The following is an 18,616-nucleotide window of genomic DNA, read 5'->3' as shown; positions in this document are numbered from 1 at the left end:
TGTATAAACCCAACTTAGCTACTATTGCCCAATGTTTGCTCGCTTAGTGTTCTTTCTGGGGAACTCGTGGCTTTCATTTGATTTCCGCACAACTCATGGTTTTCATTTGATTCTAAAAGAACGTCTGAACAAACAGCACACCCTTGAATTCGGATTCAACTGTCTTACACTGCTTCCACCATCCTGGTGCCTTCTGCGCCTCATGATGAGTCCAGGTCTCAAACTAAGACTATTAAATCAGAAAAGGTAGAGAATCTGGTCAGCAGATCTAATACTGTTAACTAATTTGTCTTACTTAGACAGCTGGAGTTTAGTAATATTTATGTAAGTGAGAACATTCTTTTGCTCAAAGCTTGGTGATAAATGCAAAGTCCAGGTCTACATGCATGTTGTGTATAGAACATAGACAGGCGTGCTTCCCAGTTTAGAATCCTCCACTTTCTAGGTTTGTAACCTTGGACTTAATTTTCCTGAACCTCAGTTGGCTCATTGGTGATATGTGGATATTAATACCTTCTCTACAAGTTTTTTTTTTTTTGTAAGAATTAAATGAGTTTATGTATGTATATGGTACCTGGCACACAAACAATACTTTGATTACTAGTATGAACACTGTGTTTTTTTTCCATGTTTGTCTTTTCAAACTTATATACTAGGTATTTCCCTTAATCTAAATTTTTATATAAGACTTATATAGGTTATGTATAAGCTATATAGCTTTTATATAAGCTTATATAGCTAATCACTTTATAATTTTTTTTGATCTACTAACTCAACAAATATTGAGATGCAAAATGATCAAGACTGTGTGCTGATATTGTGGGAAATACCAGTTTGGAAGTTAATGCAATTACCAAACTTGAAACTAATCCTGAACCAATTTAGTGGCATTAGTAATAAAGAAGGAAGAGAAATAATTAAATCCACTTGTGAAGGAATAATTATATTATTTGGAAATGAGTTGGATGTTAGAATGGACTTAGAAAGTGGTGGTACAATTAATGGAATTAAGAAAGCTAGAGAGAAACACTGATTTCCTATGCCTTGATAATGATTTTGTACTTGGAGGTGATATGATAGATGGACATGTAGATAAAACTAGTGATAGGAAATATAGCACTAGGATGTTAGAGTTTGTAATTAGAAAGATCTATTGGGAAGTGCAATAGGAATATGAAGAAGGAACAGGAGATCAGTGCTGAAAAGAGAAATCAAGGTAGACAATGTCATTTGATTTGGCAATTTTCATATAAGGGCTTTGTAAACTTTTGAAGGAAGTATTCCAAAGATGTAGAGGTAGAGAATTGTATTAGTTAAGGTCTTGGCAATAAACAGTACACTCAAAGTGGGTGATTTGAGGAAAGCTTAACAAAGGAGTTATATACAAAGACGAGGGTATGGTTTAAAGAAATCAACAAGGGATGAGGTAGTACTAGCAGCAAGTGGGGAGATGTTACCATCCCTGGGCCTGAAGGGACAAGGAATGGGAGAGGTCACTGGAACCAGGAGAGGGTGGCTATGTGGAGAAAGCCACCTGGCAACCCCTGTGGCCTTTGATAGAGGGTATATCTTACCCATACTCCTCATTCTTCTACTTCCCATCAGTCTCCTGTCAGTGCCTCCCATTGGCCACATCCAACAAAAAATTAAAGACCTAAAAGAGTCCATTGATGTGATCCATACAAGTGATTTTCCTAGGACCCAGAGCAGGGTGGAGGATGGATATGGATCTGGAGAAGTAAGCAGGCAATATTCAGGAAAAGGGTAGAAAACAAATGGCGAGTGAGGAAAGGAGGGTTATAAGACAATGGGAGAATCAACTCACTCATTTGAGAAATCCATTTTTGTAGGAGTAAATTTCTGTATCATAAAAAAATTAATAATTATCTCTACCAACCCCCTGCTTTGCAAGATTACTGTAAAGCCTAAACAGGAGAGACATGAAGATTTTATCCTTCATGTGGCAGTTTTTTTCTTTATTGTCGTTAGTCTACCCTGGCATTCTGCATGCAATTACTACTGCTTTGTCTGCTATCCTTATTAAGGAGAACTTAAGCCCCAGTTGCATATGGTATTATTAATACCTAAAAACAAAAAGTTTAACTTTGAGGTGCGTTTTTTTAATACATAAAAGAACTGTTTTGTCTTAGCATCTGTTCAGTGTGTGGAACACGAGGAACTTTCTTTTGATTGTTCATATGTGTTAATTTGGCAGATTTATTTATAGTGAATATAAGAAGAAATTGTGTCACTAGTAATTGGCATTAAATGGGCTTATTTCTCACATTGAGAAGTGATCAAAAGTCTTTGCTCACTTGGGGAAAATGTGTTAGCTCATTACAAAGATTTTATTAATGCTCTTCTAGAAGTGGATTGATAAGCAGATTCTATCAGCCCAAAGGTGTTAAAGTACTTCTCAAGCTGTACATTCACAGTATGTTTTATAGTTCAAATAATATCCGAAGTTCGATCATGTCACATAAAGTCCAAAGGTGCCAGTATCTCAGGGACATTTAGTTACCAGTAACAGATCACCTGAAACTGGATTAAGCAGAAATCAAAATCTATTTAATATCTATATAAATGTATGCTTGTTACTTTTGTGAGATAACCGTATGGTTATCCCACAGAAATAATCTCCAGGAGTCCTGGCTGAGATTCACAAGATGAGAACAGGAGTTGGGAAACTGTTGGGTACCCTGGCTGCCATTCTCTCTCTCTCTCTCTGAGGTCGCATGGGTTTCTTTTCACTGTCGATCTTTGTTCATCTGCTTCGTTCTTCTTTTTATAAACTATATTTTTCAGTTTTACTTCTCTTTGGTCTAAATATGGTCTCTGCAGCCCCTACTTTATGTGTCTTTGGCTTAGAAATATACCACCTGCAGCTCCTGTCTCCCAGGTCTCAGGGATGAGAAAGAGAGGATATGAACAAGACATCAGTTTCTTCAGCACGGCCACTGGATTGGCATGCTCTCGTCTAACCAGCTGTGCTCAGGCAGTTATTTCTCAGACAGTTAGGGCATGTGAGAAGACAAGTGCCCCTTTAATAAGGCAAAGAAAATATATACTGTTATAATATTTCTGTGTACCTCTTTTCAGAGAAGCTGAGTGATTTTTTTTTAAATTTCACATGAATTTTGAACGTTTGCAAATAATAATACACTCAAGTTCAGTTAATCTAGTTTCATGTCTGTCAACATTAGTTTCGTGTCTCTCAAATTATATTAAAATTTAACATCTTAGACAAATTCTCAACTCTGTAGTGGGTTCACATCGCAGTAAAGGAAGAAAAAGCCTTTTAAAGTAAAATATTCATTACTTTATCAGAATTCTAGTTAAGAATTAAATTTGTGTTCATTTTGTCTGTTTCATTCCTCACAGGAGATACATTAACTATGTGTATCCCACCATGCATATCAATGGCCTGTAAATATCTGTTAAAAACTTTAGAATCAAATGAAATTATACTTTTATTACAGATAAAGTTATTTTCAATATTAATTCTCTCAGTGCTGACATTTACCTTTTTTTTTTCCCCAAATTTCTGGGGAAAGAAGAATGTGTGGTTTTTGGCTAGAGAATATTTTAATAGTCTCTAATGTTTGTTCAGTATACAGCATAATATGTTGAAAACAGTATTCTTTATCACCAGAATTTACTAATTTGTTGTCCTTGTGAGCCATTCATTTGCCAACCATTTTCAAACACCCACTTGTACAAGGCATTGGACTTAGTACTATGGGGTGTGTAAGAAGTTGGAATTTAATCTATTCTTAAGGGACTTAATATCTAATAATAGTCTTATGTGACACAGTCTACTTGAGTATCTGTTAGACAAATTGGAAAGTGGTATATATAAGAGAAGTACAGGTAGACTGCTATTCGGAGGGGAGAACAATTCCTTCCATTGACGGTGGCGTACTCGGGGAGAGATTGGAGAAATTTCATTGAGAAAGTACAATTTCAGTTAGTAGTGTCCAGGAATTAGATTTTTAAAAATAGGAAAAATACAAAGAATGTATTTTAAGTAATGACTCAATCAGGAAAGCAAAGGAGTTTGTTAGTCAGAAGTTATGATTAGTCAGTAAGTTGGTACAGAAAAGGGGAATAATGAAAATCTGAAAAGATAAGTTGGAGCAAGACCCTGGCAATCTCAATTGGAGAGTTTAGATTTTGTGCTCATAATACTTGGAGAGCCATTGGAACCCTTTGATTAGGTAGGTGACGAACAGAATCCTGCCTCAGGAAGACAGATAGTTCCTACGAAACTACCTTCTCTTAGGAAACCAATTACAGAAATATAGACTCAACCTATGTGTGTAATAGCTGGTATTAGCAGTATTGAACAAAAGCAGCTTTTTAAGATTTTTGTAAAGAGAGATGGTATCAAGATGATGTTTCTTACCTTCAAGCTGAAAAGGTGACACCTGTTCACCTGTTCCCTAGGTTAGCCTCTGGCTACCAGGACACAGACCTGGTTCAGGTCCCTATCTTTTGTCCTTCTATTGTTGATTTATTAATGCCTGTTTTTTTTTTTTTCATTGTTTGCTTTCACTTTCAAAGTGTTTTGATTTGAGCAAAAAAATACATTGTCATTCTAGCTGAAGGAATACAGACGCTGTTTTCAACTCTCAGGTTACTTGACATCACGTTTAGTTTGAGACATACACATGTTCGCAGTTAAAGTAGAATTATAACGTGAAGCAATAAATCCCTAAGTTCAGAAATGTCACAGAACGGTTCGTGATTAATCACCAAATGAGTATGTGGAGCAATGGTAGCTTTAAGCTTAGGCGAAAGATGAATGCAGCCTCATGGCTAGCTGGTTGAGACTGCGGTGTTTGCACTGATTAGAATTTTGAAAGATTCTCCTCAACCCTTCCCCTTATAGTCTACTTGCTGGTTTCCAGAATTATTTTGGCATGTTTGAATCATAATTTTATGTGCTACACATTTCAGGGCAAATGCCATTGTGTTTTTTTATCATTTTATCTAATTATCCTCTTAGGAAAAATCATTATTACTACTCAAATAGAAATAGATAAAGATACATACCTCAGGTTGTTAACTCTAAATAGAAGAAAAAAGGGGAATATGTTTTGTCTTTAAAACTGGCAGACGTCTGTTGTTCTCACCCTTCTAAATAGATATCTCAAGCCAGTCCTGACTGTTTAATTACCACAGTTGAAGTGTAACATGTTAAATGTAGCATTTTTCTTATTGGAGGCGGTTTGTGTACTTTAGTGAAAATAGTCTCTTTAATGCTGAATGGTAAGCGTCTTTGATGACGTCCTCTATCATATCCTTGTGGAAAGTGTGATAGAGGAAATTAGGGAGAACTGGGTCTAAAAAAGACTTGATCAGGAAAGTTGATCTAACACTCCCAAATTTCTGCAGTAAGTAGGTATGTTAGTGATTCCAAATAATATGTATTAAGAATTAAAGTTGTATCTCTTTAAAATATGAAGAATAAATTAATGCTGATGTATATAAAGTAAATCCGTCAAATATATTTTTTAGGTTGAAAATACAATTTATGGACAGGAGCACATATATACATATAGGTATTAATTTGAAAGTTCTTAAAAGAAGAACTTGTGAGTGTCAGTCGCATTTATTTGATTAGTTCAACTTGAATGACCATTCAGACAATTATGTGTATAATACCACACCTTATTTTTTGGTTTGTTTCTTTGCTATTTTTAGAGCTTGATTTTTATATATAAAGAATATTTTAAATGTTGTGAAGGCTTAATTTTTTGCCCGAGTCAAGAATTGTCCATGTGAGTCATAACTATCAAAACCAACAGGACAAAAAACAGTGTTGTCTTGGAGATCTTCCAGCTCATGGACTATATTCTGTACTTCAGTTGGCCCATTTTTTTTTTTCAGTGCTTCCAGTATTGATTTTGTAGATAATGTGCTCAGGTTTTCCATCAGTAGAGTGAATTACTGTCATTTCCCATTTATGTAACTTATAGAATAGTAGAGGTTAGAGTAATAAATCCAAACTTATGAGAAACCTCCTTTAAATAATTGGAGTTCCATGTAGTTCTCTGGGATCACAATAAAATAAAATTACAGTAGCTCAAAAATATCACCCTTCTTCACTGTGAAACTGAATGAGAGCAGCAGTACAAATCCTGCCATATGACCCATAAAAAAACCAGGGGATGGGGATTGAGCTGTACTCATATAAAATAGTTACTCCTGCCCTCTGCAAACAAATCTATCACTTACTTTGGAAGGCATGCACATTTTGCACATCTGTACCTTGAACCACCTCAGAATATACGGAGGAGAAAGTTAGGTTGACCACTTTTTAGAGACCCCTGATTGTATTCCATGAATGATAAAAGAAAAACATTAAGGGTGTTGATAAAGTTAAATGCAAGAGGAAAATAAGGACGTTAATTTTTTTTTTTTTTTGGAATCAATTTAAAGATCTGTAATGACTCAAACAGATAGTTGATTTCCCATCCAGTAATCATTTTTCCCTTTCTTCCTTGCTTTGTAACAGGGGTCAGCAAACGTTTTCTTAAAAGTCCAGATAGTAAATATTTTAGGTTTTATGGACCAAGAGACAAAATCGAGGATTTTACGTAGGTACTTATATAGCCATTTAAATGTAATCAAAAACTGTAAAAGCCATTCTTAGCTTGCAGGCTGTACAGAACAGTCAGGTGGTTGGAACTGACCCACAGATCGTCGCTTGCCAGCTCCTTCTATAGGACTCCGCAGGTGTGGGAGTTCAGGGGAGGAGGGTCTGAAACAGCTCTGGTCACCTCATTCTCTTTTGCTAGTGACTGATGGAGGCATAGATTCAGGAAACATTTCGGGTCCCAGCCATCAGGAGAAGTCCCCTGGGAAACACTTTCTTCTCTTTTAAAGTAGCCGTACGAAACTCCTTTTTGGCCTTGGACGGGATTATATGGAGTTGATGCATGAAGCTGCCACAGTCAGCTTTTGACCTTAGAGGGAAGCCTGGGTCCTAAGATTGGGGCATCTGAGAAATTTATGACATTGGCCTCTAGTGGGGAATAATCCTTCCTCACAAAACCCCTTATAGAATGTCTAATATTTTCCCTGCTATCCATTGTTTTCTTTCCAAGTGGGTTGTGCAGAGTATCACCAAGCTGTTCTAGTTTTGTTATTCTGCTTATTTCCATGGAATGAATGCTTCTATTACAATACTCACTGATACTTTTCTATGACTTCTTGTAGTACTTCAGCTTTATTGTCTGATAAAGCAGTCCACAGATGTTCTTTCATGTTTGTGATACTGTTTAGAGTTTGAGGGAAGAATTACACTTTCATAATAAAAATATATACATTTACTAAAGCAAAGAATTTTGTGTTACATTGGTCTGTCTTGTGCTTTATCTAAGAAAGTTTGGCTTTCTGAAATACTGGAATATGATACTACCTGTAGGAATGAGTAAAAGCTTATATATGTAGGGATGAGGACATAAAGCTTCAGTCTGTGATCAAGTTTTTATCTTTCTAGGCTTGTCAATCAGTCCTCATCAAATAGTTGGAGTTTTTTTCAGCTAAACATAAAAGTTTCTTTTATAAATTAATTCTAATAGCCATTTATGTATTATTCCTATTTTTATTCCTTCAGCAGACATTTATGAAGCTCCAGCTATATCCTAGACATTGTCTTTTCTTGGTGGGGAGTAGAAGGAAGAGTTACATTTAAGATTCAGTCATGGTCATTGCTTTTAAATAGCTTACGATTTACAAATAGCGTCTAGCACAGAGCGTAATAACGTGAGCACTTAGTAAATGTTAGTTGCATCCCTTCCTCATGAGACTTCTTAGGTGGCAAACAACTTAGTTCTAATTTTGACAGGTACATACCAGAGGGAAAGAATGGGAAGCAGAGAGAGTAGCACAGCCAAGGAATGAGAATGCAGAGTGTACAGCAGAATTGCACTCAGGACCACCTCTTCCAAAACAGAGACGGGGAGAGGAACAAGAAATATTAATTTACATAATTTTAGGGAGGGGTGATTTTTACTCAGTAGTATTTCAGTCCCTGAGTGTGTGCCGAGAATGAATGAGAGGAGGAAGTGAATCTGCTGTTTTCTAAATTGCACTCAGTTCCATCATGCATATTTATAGAGAGAACCTCTTCTTACACATAGTGTGTTTTTATTGTTTAAAGATACTGTATATACTTTATGTGCTGTTCAGTTGATCTGCTCAGACACTAGGGGTAAAACTGGCTGATATTGGATTTACTGAGAAACTTTACATCTGCCTCTACTGTTGCATTGCTGAAGTGTTTTCAAGGATAATCTTGACCTTAGAAACTAACACCTTCATAAAATGGGGCTCCAGTGTAATCTAATAAAGCTGGAGCATAGCAGGCCTATTAGATTGTGATGAAAAAATATAGTAGAAATTAAGGTGGTGTAAAAGTAAATTATAGATGGTCTTGAATGACATGCTGAGGGACTCAGGTTTATTTGAAGGCTTTGAAAAGTCACTAAGTTTGCACCGAGGAATAACTTGGTAAGATCTATATTTTAGAGTAGTAATTCTCAAACCATATTCCCATGATTTAACGGGTCAGGATTTCCGTCACTATAATTGAATAACATAGTGGATTTCTTACCCAATTTTCAGAAAAATGTTAATAATTAGAATGTTCTCAATTGTAGGTTTTTCTCCTATGGTGAAGAAGTAAGAAAGAAATATTCATAGAAGAATTCAAGAAGTTTAGTTTGGCAGCTTGTGTTTTCCATCAATACATGCTAATGACTGTGCTTTTATGTTGTCTGTGTATAAAAAACCATTTTTCTGATAGAAAATGTGTTATAATTAAATATGTAGGTATTTCATGGTGACTTTTGTGAGACACCATTGAGAGTTTAGATGAACCCTTGCCTGAGCCTTGCTCATTGTGAAGAAAGACTGGAGATGGGGAGATGTTTGTCTTAAATGCTTTCTCTTGTTGAACTTGTATCTGTAGGTGTGCACAAATGTTTTGAATAACCAGCCAGCATATATTTGAAAATTTACTATGTATCGTTAATAGGAGCTTCCTAGAGGACCCAGAAAACCTATAGAATGCAGTCCATATTCTCAATAACCTTAGTTTTACTTGGTAAACAAAAACTACCCCAATGTCATAATTTCTAAGAAAGTGCTAAAGTGACACAGGTATTCAGGAAAGAAGGAAGCATTGAGACTTTCGGTAATCAAGGGAGACTTGTAAAAGGTGAGACTTGCACTGTATCTCATAATCCAGAGGGGCAGAAAGAAGGGCTTCTCTGAAAGAAGCAGCGTGTACAGTGAACATGGACTTTGATCTGAGTGCAGTAGAGATATTTACTGGGCATCCTGGAAAACAGGTTAGGACCAGTAAGATTTGATCAAATTATGAATGTGATCCCAAAGTTTAACATTGTCTTTGTCTTAAAACTAGCTAAATTATTCTTCTTCCTCCATAACTCTTCAAAGTTTTCAAAATGGAACATTTGAGTCTTTGAATCTTTTTTTTGGTGAAATGTGTTGTTAATTCACTTAGGACATATTATCATAATTATTTACTAAAATTAGAAAGGGAACATAATTAGCTACTTTGACTATCTTTGCTTACATATCCTGTTGTCTTTATAGTCTGAGAATGAGTTTGGTAAAACCCATTCATCCAAAAGTATTTAATGTGCGTCTTCGATGTGGCAGGCAGTGGATATCAGACAAGAGCCCAGCCCTCAGAAGCCTTACGTTCTAGTTGTCATGGGAGTGGCAGGGAGTGGAGGATGGACAGAAGGATGGTCATTCAGGGAAGGCTTAGGTATGTGTAATTTTCAATAAGGTAGTCAGAGAAAGGTAACTAAGTAGGTGATAGTTCTTCAGAACCAGGAAGCAGAATTTAATAATGAAGTCTGTGGCATTTTTCAAAAAGCTTTGACAATTGATTTTTTTCATAAGAATATGTTTGCTAGGGTGTAAAAGGGAACAAAAATAGATGGTCAATTCCCTGTGCCCACCTAATGATTTTTCAGATGAACGCGTTGGACACTCTTGGTCAGACTGCTTTGCACAGAGCTGCCCTAGCGGGTCACCTGCAGACCTGCCGCCTCCTGCTGAGTTACGGCTCAGACCCCTCCATCATCTCCTTACAAGGCTTTACAGCAGCGCAGATGGGAAACGAAGCAGTGCAGCAGATTCTGAGCGGTGAGTTAAAAGAGATGAATACTGCATTCTAGTCTGTCTCTTCCGTGTCCACCGATATACACAGACAAACTTTACGCCACTTGTTTTAAGTAACTCTTTGGAATGTTGTTTTTGCCTGAATATTTTCTTGCCTTTCCTTGCTTGCAGTTTAGCCTGTAGCCCTGTTCATCAGCCTTTTTTTGGTAGGATGACGTAGGTGTCATAGTAAGAAGGAGGCAAATACTCTCTTTAAAATTTTTTAGTTTTAAATTGAAAACTTGACTCATGGGTCTTAGGATCAAAGGTTACTTAAAAGTCTGTTAAGCAGTGTGGAATTATGGTAGCTCTACAATCTGTCAAATAGAGAAAATTACAAATATTCATATGGTAATGATCCTTAATTAATTATTCTTACATGTGTTATATTCTGACCTGGTTTTTGTAATTCTTAACTTCATTGCACTATTATGAAATTATCTTGTCTTTGCCTGGTTTCAATATAATTATAAAACCTTACTGAGTGTTACAGTGCCCAGTGCCCACCTAGTACAGTGTTAGATACTTTAACTGTTTAGTTTATTGAGGGAGGCCAAACGTGAAACAGATATGAAAATAGACAGTGGTTTCTGAAGCCCCAAATTTAGAGGAAATAACATAGTCTACCTACTTAAAAATGATGAACTAGATACAAAAGAAATTTAACATAACTGGCTCTTCTTTCTCATTCCTTTAATTTTGTCTCTGGATTATATCTTCTATAGAACGACATAAACCAGAAGAGTAAAACGGAGAAGGCTACAGACTAGGAATCAGAAGTTCTAGTTCTTTTTCCTACCTGTAGTCCAGTAGTTCTTTACTCCATCAGGCACAGGGCCCACTTTTAACGATGAATATTTTATAACATCCCCTTTACCGTCCAGAAATGAAATTCATAGATAATATGACGTAACTGTACAGATAACTTCCAAAAAAATCTGTATTGAATTACCTAACTGTAATATAAAGGGAAAATGACAGTAAGTTACAATAAAATAATTTATAATTATTATAATGGTAATAGCTTAGGCATGTCTACACTAGGAAACAAAAATTGACCACATAAATTTCTGAAGGGCCCCTAGAGTACAGCCCAATAACATTACACTGAAATAGGGGACGTTACTCGACTTACAGAGCTCATGACAGGTGTTGTTAGAGCTGAATCAGAGCTAACCAGCCTCATAAGAGTAACTGTGCTACATTGTGAAAGCTATTGGTGAGGATTTATTTTCCTCATGCTACTTCATTCTTAGATAGTGATCTTAGATGGTGATCTTTAGACAGCTGAAGACAGACCTGTCTAGGGCATCTTCACTATCAAAATGAGTAAGATCTGTCTCAAGGAATGAAATTTCCTACTATAGGATTTCAAGCTTGACCTATGAAAAACATGACTTCATTTAACTGCTTGTTTCAGAGCAATAGTACATTTGCTTAAAGAAGATAATCACTCTGACTAGGAAATATTTCTGCCTTCTTAGTAAATTCTAATAATTCCTGAAAAGTGTGATTTTTGTTAAAACATTCTTAATTTTTGTCTTATACTTTTTAGTAAGAACCATTTAGTACTGAATTTTAAGTTAGTTTCTGTAAACTGTAATGATAAATCAGGCAAACATACATCTATTACATCAAAATTTGTAATAATACTGTGCATGATTTTTAGAAGTAATTGACAAAATGGGGAGGAAAGGATTGAATAAATTAAGCAGATTAGACCTATTAATGCTTTTAAAATTGTCTTCTAAATGAATACAGTTACAATATGTGACTCCTGGTAAAAGATAAAATTAAATGTTGAATCACAAATGAAATATTTTTCTCCAATTGTTTTGATACTTCTTAAAAATTGATATGTAAGATAAAGCATTATGTAGATAATTAAATGCTTAATTTGGTACATGCCAGAACTTTTTAGTTTAATTCTTCATGTTTTTTATTGATCTGGATAGATAATACAAATAACAGAATTATATGGTAAAGTCTTGCCCTTCAAAAGGTTTTTTAAAATGGGAATTGTTTCTTGTTTAGAAGAGAATGTAATTTTTTTTTCTTTTTTGCTGAGGAAGATTTGCCCTCAGCTAACATCTGTTGCCAATCTTCCTCTTTTTGTATGTGAGCTGCTGCCACAGCATGGCCACTGACAGACAAGTGGTGTAGGTCCACACCTGGAACCAATCCCAGGCCGCCAAAGTGGAGTGTGCCAAACTTAACCACTTGGCCACCAGGACTGGCCCTAGGATATAATTTTTTAAACTAATATTTCCATGAGAAACTTGTGTGTCTGTAGTCTGTGAACCATGTGCTAGCTCAGCTTTGCAATTATACCTACATTTGCTAATCCAATTCCAGTTTTATATGTGTAATGACTCCTGAAAGAAAGATAAGTCATAGAGGCTATGTAGTAAGTTTCTGGGGGCTCTGTCCTGGGTAACATTGTATAGATTCATTTAAATACACCTGTTAATACCGGATTTGCGATCCACTTTTAGAAACCTGCACTTTCAAAATTAATGTCAGAGTAAAGAAAATAAGATAAGTAGCTTTTTATAAACTAGCATTTTAAAACCTTTTTTCAGAAGATTTGACTTTTTTGTGTAGACCTGCTTTCTCTGTGCCTGCTCTGTCCAATGTGATAGCCACCAGCTACATGTAGCTAAATTTAAATTAATTAAAATTAAATAAACTTGAAAAATCTGTTCCTCAGTTGTACTAGCCACATTTCAAGTACTCAGTAGCCACACATGGCTAGTGATTACTGTATTAGCATAGATAAAGAATATGTCCAGCATCACAGACAGTTCTTTTGAATAGCACTTTTAGGCTAGATCTTGACCCGAATTCTTCTGATTGTATATTCCAGTATAGTTAGTTGCATTACTGTTACCTAATCATTTACAGAGGTGAGGATTAGGGGGTTTATGATAGCTAAATTAAACATTGAAATAAGCCGCTAAGACCTATTGCCAGTCCGGTAGTCTGATACTAACTAAATGGTCAGTCTACAGGAGATTTTTTTAAAAATAGCAAATAGCCTTCCAGCCTTTGAAACTTTACGTTTCTTTCTTTTTTTTTTTTTTTTTAATTCTAGTGGGCCAGAATAGAGTTGGAGAAAAAATTAGAAGTGCATCTCCAGCCTTTGACCTTAGTGAGATCTTTAATTTCATACTCTGCAAAAGCCAGTGTGCTTATAATGGATTTTACTAATATAGTTCTTTGCATATCAGCTACTCTTCTTTTGCCTATATTCCATTTTTAAATTCATTTTTATATCACTTCTTTAAATTGTGCATCTCTTTGTACAAAGTTCCTGGGCTGTGTATATATTTCAGCTAATACTTTGTTCACATTGTTTGTAAAAATGAATCTGTTCTAAGCCTGTTCAGAATTTATAATGGATGCAGAGCTCTATAATTTGAATAGTAATTAATCAATATCTTTAAATAACTTCTTTACTTTCTACTCTTTGACTAGGACTAAGAATTTCTCATAGTTCTCAGAAGCATTCTTGTATTTGCATAAAAATTTTTGCTTGGTTATAAAATTATACCCCTTGCCAGTTAGTCTACACCAAAAAAGATGTGCCAATTTCAGACAGTTCTTAAAATTAAGAAATTCAGCCATGTTAAGTATCCCTCAGATGCTAGAATCTGAAAATATCTAAAGTTCTAACTCTATATACAAAAACAATTGTCATTTAATTTTGTTGAAATGATAACTAAAACTATTACTTATAGATATCCAAAGGATGTTCCGGTGAGTTTTACCAACTGTCAGAATGACTATCATAGAGACAGAATGTACACACAGACTTTCTCACCTATAGTGCCGCAATGTCATGTGCAATTAGAATGGAGGCAAATGAGACATGAGAGAACAGAATAAGGGCAGCTGAAGAAAGAACTATGATTTGCAATACACACTGACCCCAATATTATAAAATAGCCTGGAAGTCAATTCAGCAAATACTTTCTGCATGTTCTCTATGTGAAAAGATGAACAGGGCCTGGTTCCTTTTCTCAACAATTCTACAAACTAATGAATGTAATAAGCTCCTTTTTAAAGAAAAATAATTGTTGACATTTCAGAAATGTGTACTTCGTTATATAACTCTTTTTTCCCTCCATTTAATCTTAGCATTTTATCTGCTAAGTGTTATTGTGACTAAATAAGTACAGTATGTTCCATTGAAGAGTTTTCATGACTTAATTTGTAAAAGCCACTCTCCTGAATGAAGCACTTTGGATAGAAAGAGCCAAAATGTTTCTTTTGAAATCTAAATCTCGTTTATAGCATCGCTTGATCTTCCCCTTTGGTATCTCTGATTATAAGATAATGCAATCGTAAATCCGAAAGAGAATTTAAGGGCAGCCAACACTCACTTTATAGGTACAAAAGCTAAACTAAGTGATATGTCCGTAGTCACAGTTAGTGGAGCCCAGTATAAATCCAGGTCCCCTGGACTTGGGTCCCTTGGTGTTATGTGAGTGTGCACACATGTGCAGTATAAAAGCCATATTTAATGTCCATGGACAAACTTTGAGTGATAGATTATGCACTGTTTTCTTTAAAAACCCTTTTATTTGGGCCAATATGTAATGAATTTTTGCTTTGTTTATATTGGATTAATCAAAATACCTCATTTGTTAGTCTCATACTTCTAGACGTTGACGGCCTGATTTAATTATATTCTATTTAGCATTTGTATCACATCTCCCAATTATATAGACATTTTAAATTACATTTCCCTGAAGCCATTCAATAAATGTGAGTTAAACAAATTTCTGTATTTAATAGGCCTGTTTTGTACACTGATTATATTTTGTAAGATCACTGATTTCAGGAGTAGTATTTCTGTTTCATAGTGAGGAAATGGAGACCAAAAAGAAAGGCTAAACGTTAAGTACTGAAAGATGAGTGGCTTCCCTAGGTTTGCATAATAAAATCTATGGCAAGGCTTTGCAACAGCACTTTGCAAGGCCAGTGTATCATAAAGGTGTTCTTGATCTCATGGTTCTGTGTTTCTTCATTTCCCTTTGCCAAGTTTTGACCAGAAAATTAGAAGGATAGAGTAGTAGGGATGGAGAAAGATTTGTGTGTCTTTGGATCTATTTAAATTTGGCTTAGGATGAGATGGATATAGATTGAAGTAAGAAACTACTTATTTCTTATCTGAAAAAGATTTGGAAAAAACCTTATATTAGATCTCAGAAATTTCTGACCCCTTGATCTCACTCTTTCCATTCACCAAATAATTTTCCCTCCTTAACTATTCCTTAAAAACTAACGGTACTCTTTCTTTTATGCAGAAAGTACACCTATACGCACTTCTGATGTTGACTATCGACTCTTAGAGGCATCGAAAGCTGGAGACTTAGAAACTGTGAAGGTAGGTCAGTGCTTTCGGCGTCCTGGGTAGCACTGTTGAAGCTTTGCTAACCAATTCATTTTAAGCTTGTAAGTGAAACTACTCAAATCCAAACAATAAAAGGGATGAGCAGAGTAGATCCACAAATGAGAGATCTTTAACCACGAAGAGTTTCCTAGCACTTGCTTTATATCCATTAAACCACTGTTTTGTCACTTATCTTCTCATTACATGAAAGCTCTTTTATTTCCACTTACATTAATTAAGGTGTTATTTTTGGCCACATTCATAAATTTTTAAGCTGGTTCAAGCCCAGGTAATAGTGCAATAAAGTTTGAAAAAGTATTTCTTGAACTTTCTCACATTTGCTCCGGGAAAGCATCCTTATCATCCTGCAACCATTTGGGATTATTTATATGCAGAAGATGGATTTTCTTTTCTCCTTAATTCTGCTTGCCAAGAAAATTGTATCAACCTTTGTATGTGTTATAGAAACAATGGTTATAGATTTAAACTTTTTCAAATGTAAAATTATATTCTAGGGTCTGGCCCAGTGGCATAGTGGTTACGTTCATGCGCTCTGCTTTGGCAGCCTGGGGTTCACAGCTTCAGATCCTGAGCGTGGACCTACACGCCACTCATCAAGCCATGCTGTGGCAGCATGCCACATACAAAATAGAGAAAGATTGGGACAGATGTTAGCTCAGGGTGAATCTTCCTAAAGTGAAAAAAAAAGAGGAAGATTGGCAACAGATGTTAGCTTGTGGCCAATCTTCCTCAGCAAAAAAAAAATATATATATATATATATTCTAATATGGAATATGCTTTTTAAAAACACACACATTTCCCATCTATAATCATTCATGCAGGGATGAAGATAGCAGAGGGTATGGTTTTTGTTTTCGTTTGAGGGTTGGTCTTGTGATTTTGTTTATATTTCTTGTTTTTTAAAGGAAGGCTAATTGCAAAATTGGTATTGACAGTCATACAGCGTTATTTTTTACAAACTAAACTTTGTCACTTCTTATTAAGTGAACTTTATTTTTGTGATTTTTAGCACTTTTATCACTCTTGATGTATACTGGTTGAAAATGACAGTGAAAACTTTCTAAGTTCTGTTGCCCAGAAATTTTATTGTTGTTTCAATATGTGGCCACTTCCAACTTCTCTTCCATCTTACAACATCATCTAAATTATTTAAAGAAAAATAGTAAATTTCAGTTCCAGTAGCCACCGGGGAGAAATTCTCTTCAATCAAAAGTTATATATTTTTTCTTAAAAATACTTTTATCACTTGAAATGTATCCTAATAAAAGAAAATCTTTAAGTATAAAAGTGATTAGGACTCCTTTTCTGTATCATAGCATTATAACTCAGTTATGTGCCCATCATAATTAAATTAATAGTTTATTTTTTTAATGTATAGTTTTTACATACTACACATTAGTTCCACTTGTTTTGTGTATAATAGGCAAATATGCTACAGCTTTTAGGTTTCCTAAACAATCCATTCACCGTACAAGCCAAATCTATTTTTGTGAATGGAATGAAAGTGGCAGAAGAAAACAAAGCACAAATTAAGTGAGAAGCCTGGTAAATTTCTTTTGCTATAGGCTTTAGAAAGTATTAGAAATTAAGATTAGGAAAAAAGGCCGTTTGCTGAGTAAAGTATTTGAAATTATGAAAAGCAGGTACAAGGGATGTAAAATTGCTTTGGCATTCAAAAAGAAAGTGAAATAGAATAGAGAGTAAAGAATTTCCAAACATTTAATAAACAGAGTGGGCTTTTATTTTTGTAACCTGGCAAAATGAGTTGTGTTTCATTCCCTGCCTCTTTTTGCCAGTATTCTCTGCAAAAAAAAAAAAAAAGTTACTGTAGAATACAAGGAGCAGAAGAAAAAGCAGCAGCAGCAGGAAGCAGCTTCAGCCATGTGAAGCACTACAGAAGGTGTTTACTGCCAGTTTTTTTAGTTTATCTATTATTCATTTTTATTTAATTTTATTTTTTGATTCTATAATTAATGGGTTAAATGGCCACAGACTCGCTTTTGCTTAAAGGATAGGATGTTTGACCTGGCCAGATTACAACAGATCTTCAGATTTTAGAGTTTGGTGCTTTTCCACATAGAGTTGATAAGATTGTAGGCTCTCTCTTACTGCCCAGACTTCTTTCTGTCACGTATGAATTGTAACGCCTGAAAAGTCCTGTTTTTACCCTACAGTGTGAAAGCCCCAACTCAGTGTATCAGTTGAAACAGATGTCTTATAGGTTCTTGGTTTTTGTATAGTAATAGCTCATTACAGTGATGGAGCAGGAGCAAGACTGTCAAATACCTGGAAAGCCCTGCCTTCATGCCTTGTAGCCTAGAAAATGTCACCGTTTTCTCTGCTTTTTGACGTTTCTTCTTTTTATTACCTTTCTCCTCATCACTTCCCTGAATTGAGGTAATTAAGAAAGTAAGTAATGATGTAGCAAAGAGATCAAGAGACTAAAAATGAAGGAAACAGGGTGTGAGTCTTTATTTGGTCCCTTGCCAACTGTATGAAAAAGGATGTCACTTAACCTCTCTGAGCCTTGGTTTATTTATCTGTAAAATGGAGATAATGTTCAACTTCACAGAGAATTATTCTCTCACTGAAAGAATATGAAATCCTTTGAAATTGTAAATTATTGTGTAAATGTTGTCACTGTGATTCATCTATCAGTCTGATGATGCAATGCAGCCTGTCCATCCTTACTTTGCTTCCTACTGCTTTGTAAGTAGATGGAATGGAGCCTGTGCTGAAATGACAGCATTCAAAAGGAGGAAAGGAGACAGAGAAGAGATTTGGAGGGCGCAGCTGAAGGACATGGAAGTAAAGGCCAAAAACTAAAAATGATTAGAATAAGTTTGATTCATAGAGTTAGGCAAACATCCCCCGAAGACCAAGTAAAGCATTGTTGACTTCATGGCTTTGCTTAGTGAATCAAAGGGCCAAGTGGGTAGTGCAAAGGGCCAAGTGGGTAGAATTAATATGATTTTTCCTCCTTTGCTTGC

At 35.4% G+C, this 18,616-nt stretch overlaps 1 protein-coding gene across 3 annotated transcripts in view; it reads left to right on the top strand.

The window, feature by feature from the left end:
- The window catches only part of TNKS (tankyrase), a 199,136-nt gene that overhangs the window by 143,238 nt on the left and 37,282 nt on the right, over nucleotides 1-18,616 (top strand). For all 3 annotated transcript variants that reach the window (XR_006886615.1, XM_046648390.1, XM_046648391.1), the window contains exons 12-13: nucleotides 10,020-10,191; nucleotides 15,519-15,598. Coding sequence is in view for 2 of the 3 variants with exons in the window: in XM_046648390.1 (XP_046504346.1) it covers nucleotides 10,020-10,191; nucleotides 15,519-15,598 (252 nt within the window). In the remaining variant the exon portion in view is untranslated. The remainder of the gene's footprint in view (nucleotides 1-10,019; nucleotides 10,192-15,518; nucleotides 15,599-18,616) is intronic.

Source organism: Equus quagga, chromosome 22 (genome assembly GCF_021613505.1).
Source record: "Equus quagga isolate Etosha38 chromosome 22, UCLA_HA_Equagga_1.0, whole genome shotgun sequence".
NCBI classification, from domain to species: Eukaryota; Metazoa; Chordata; class Mammalia; order Perissodactyla; family Equidae; genus Equus; species Equus quagga.
This window is presented reverse-complemented; position numbering and strand designations above follow the sequence as displayed.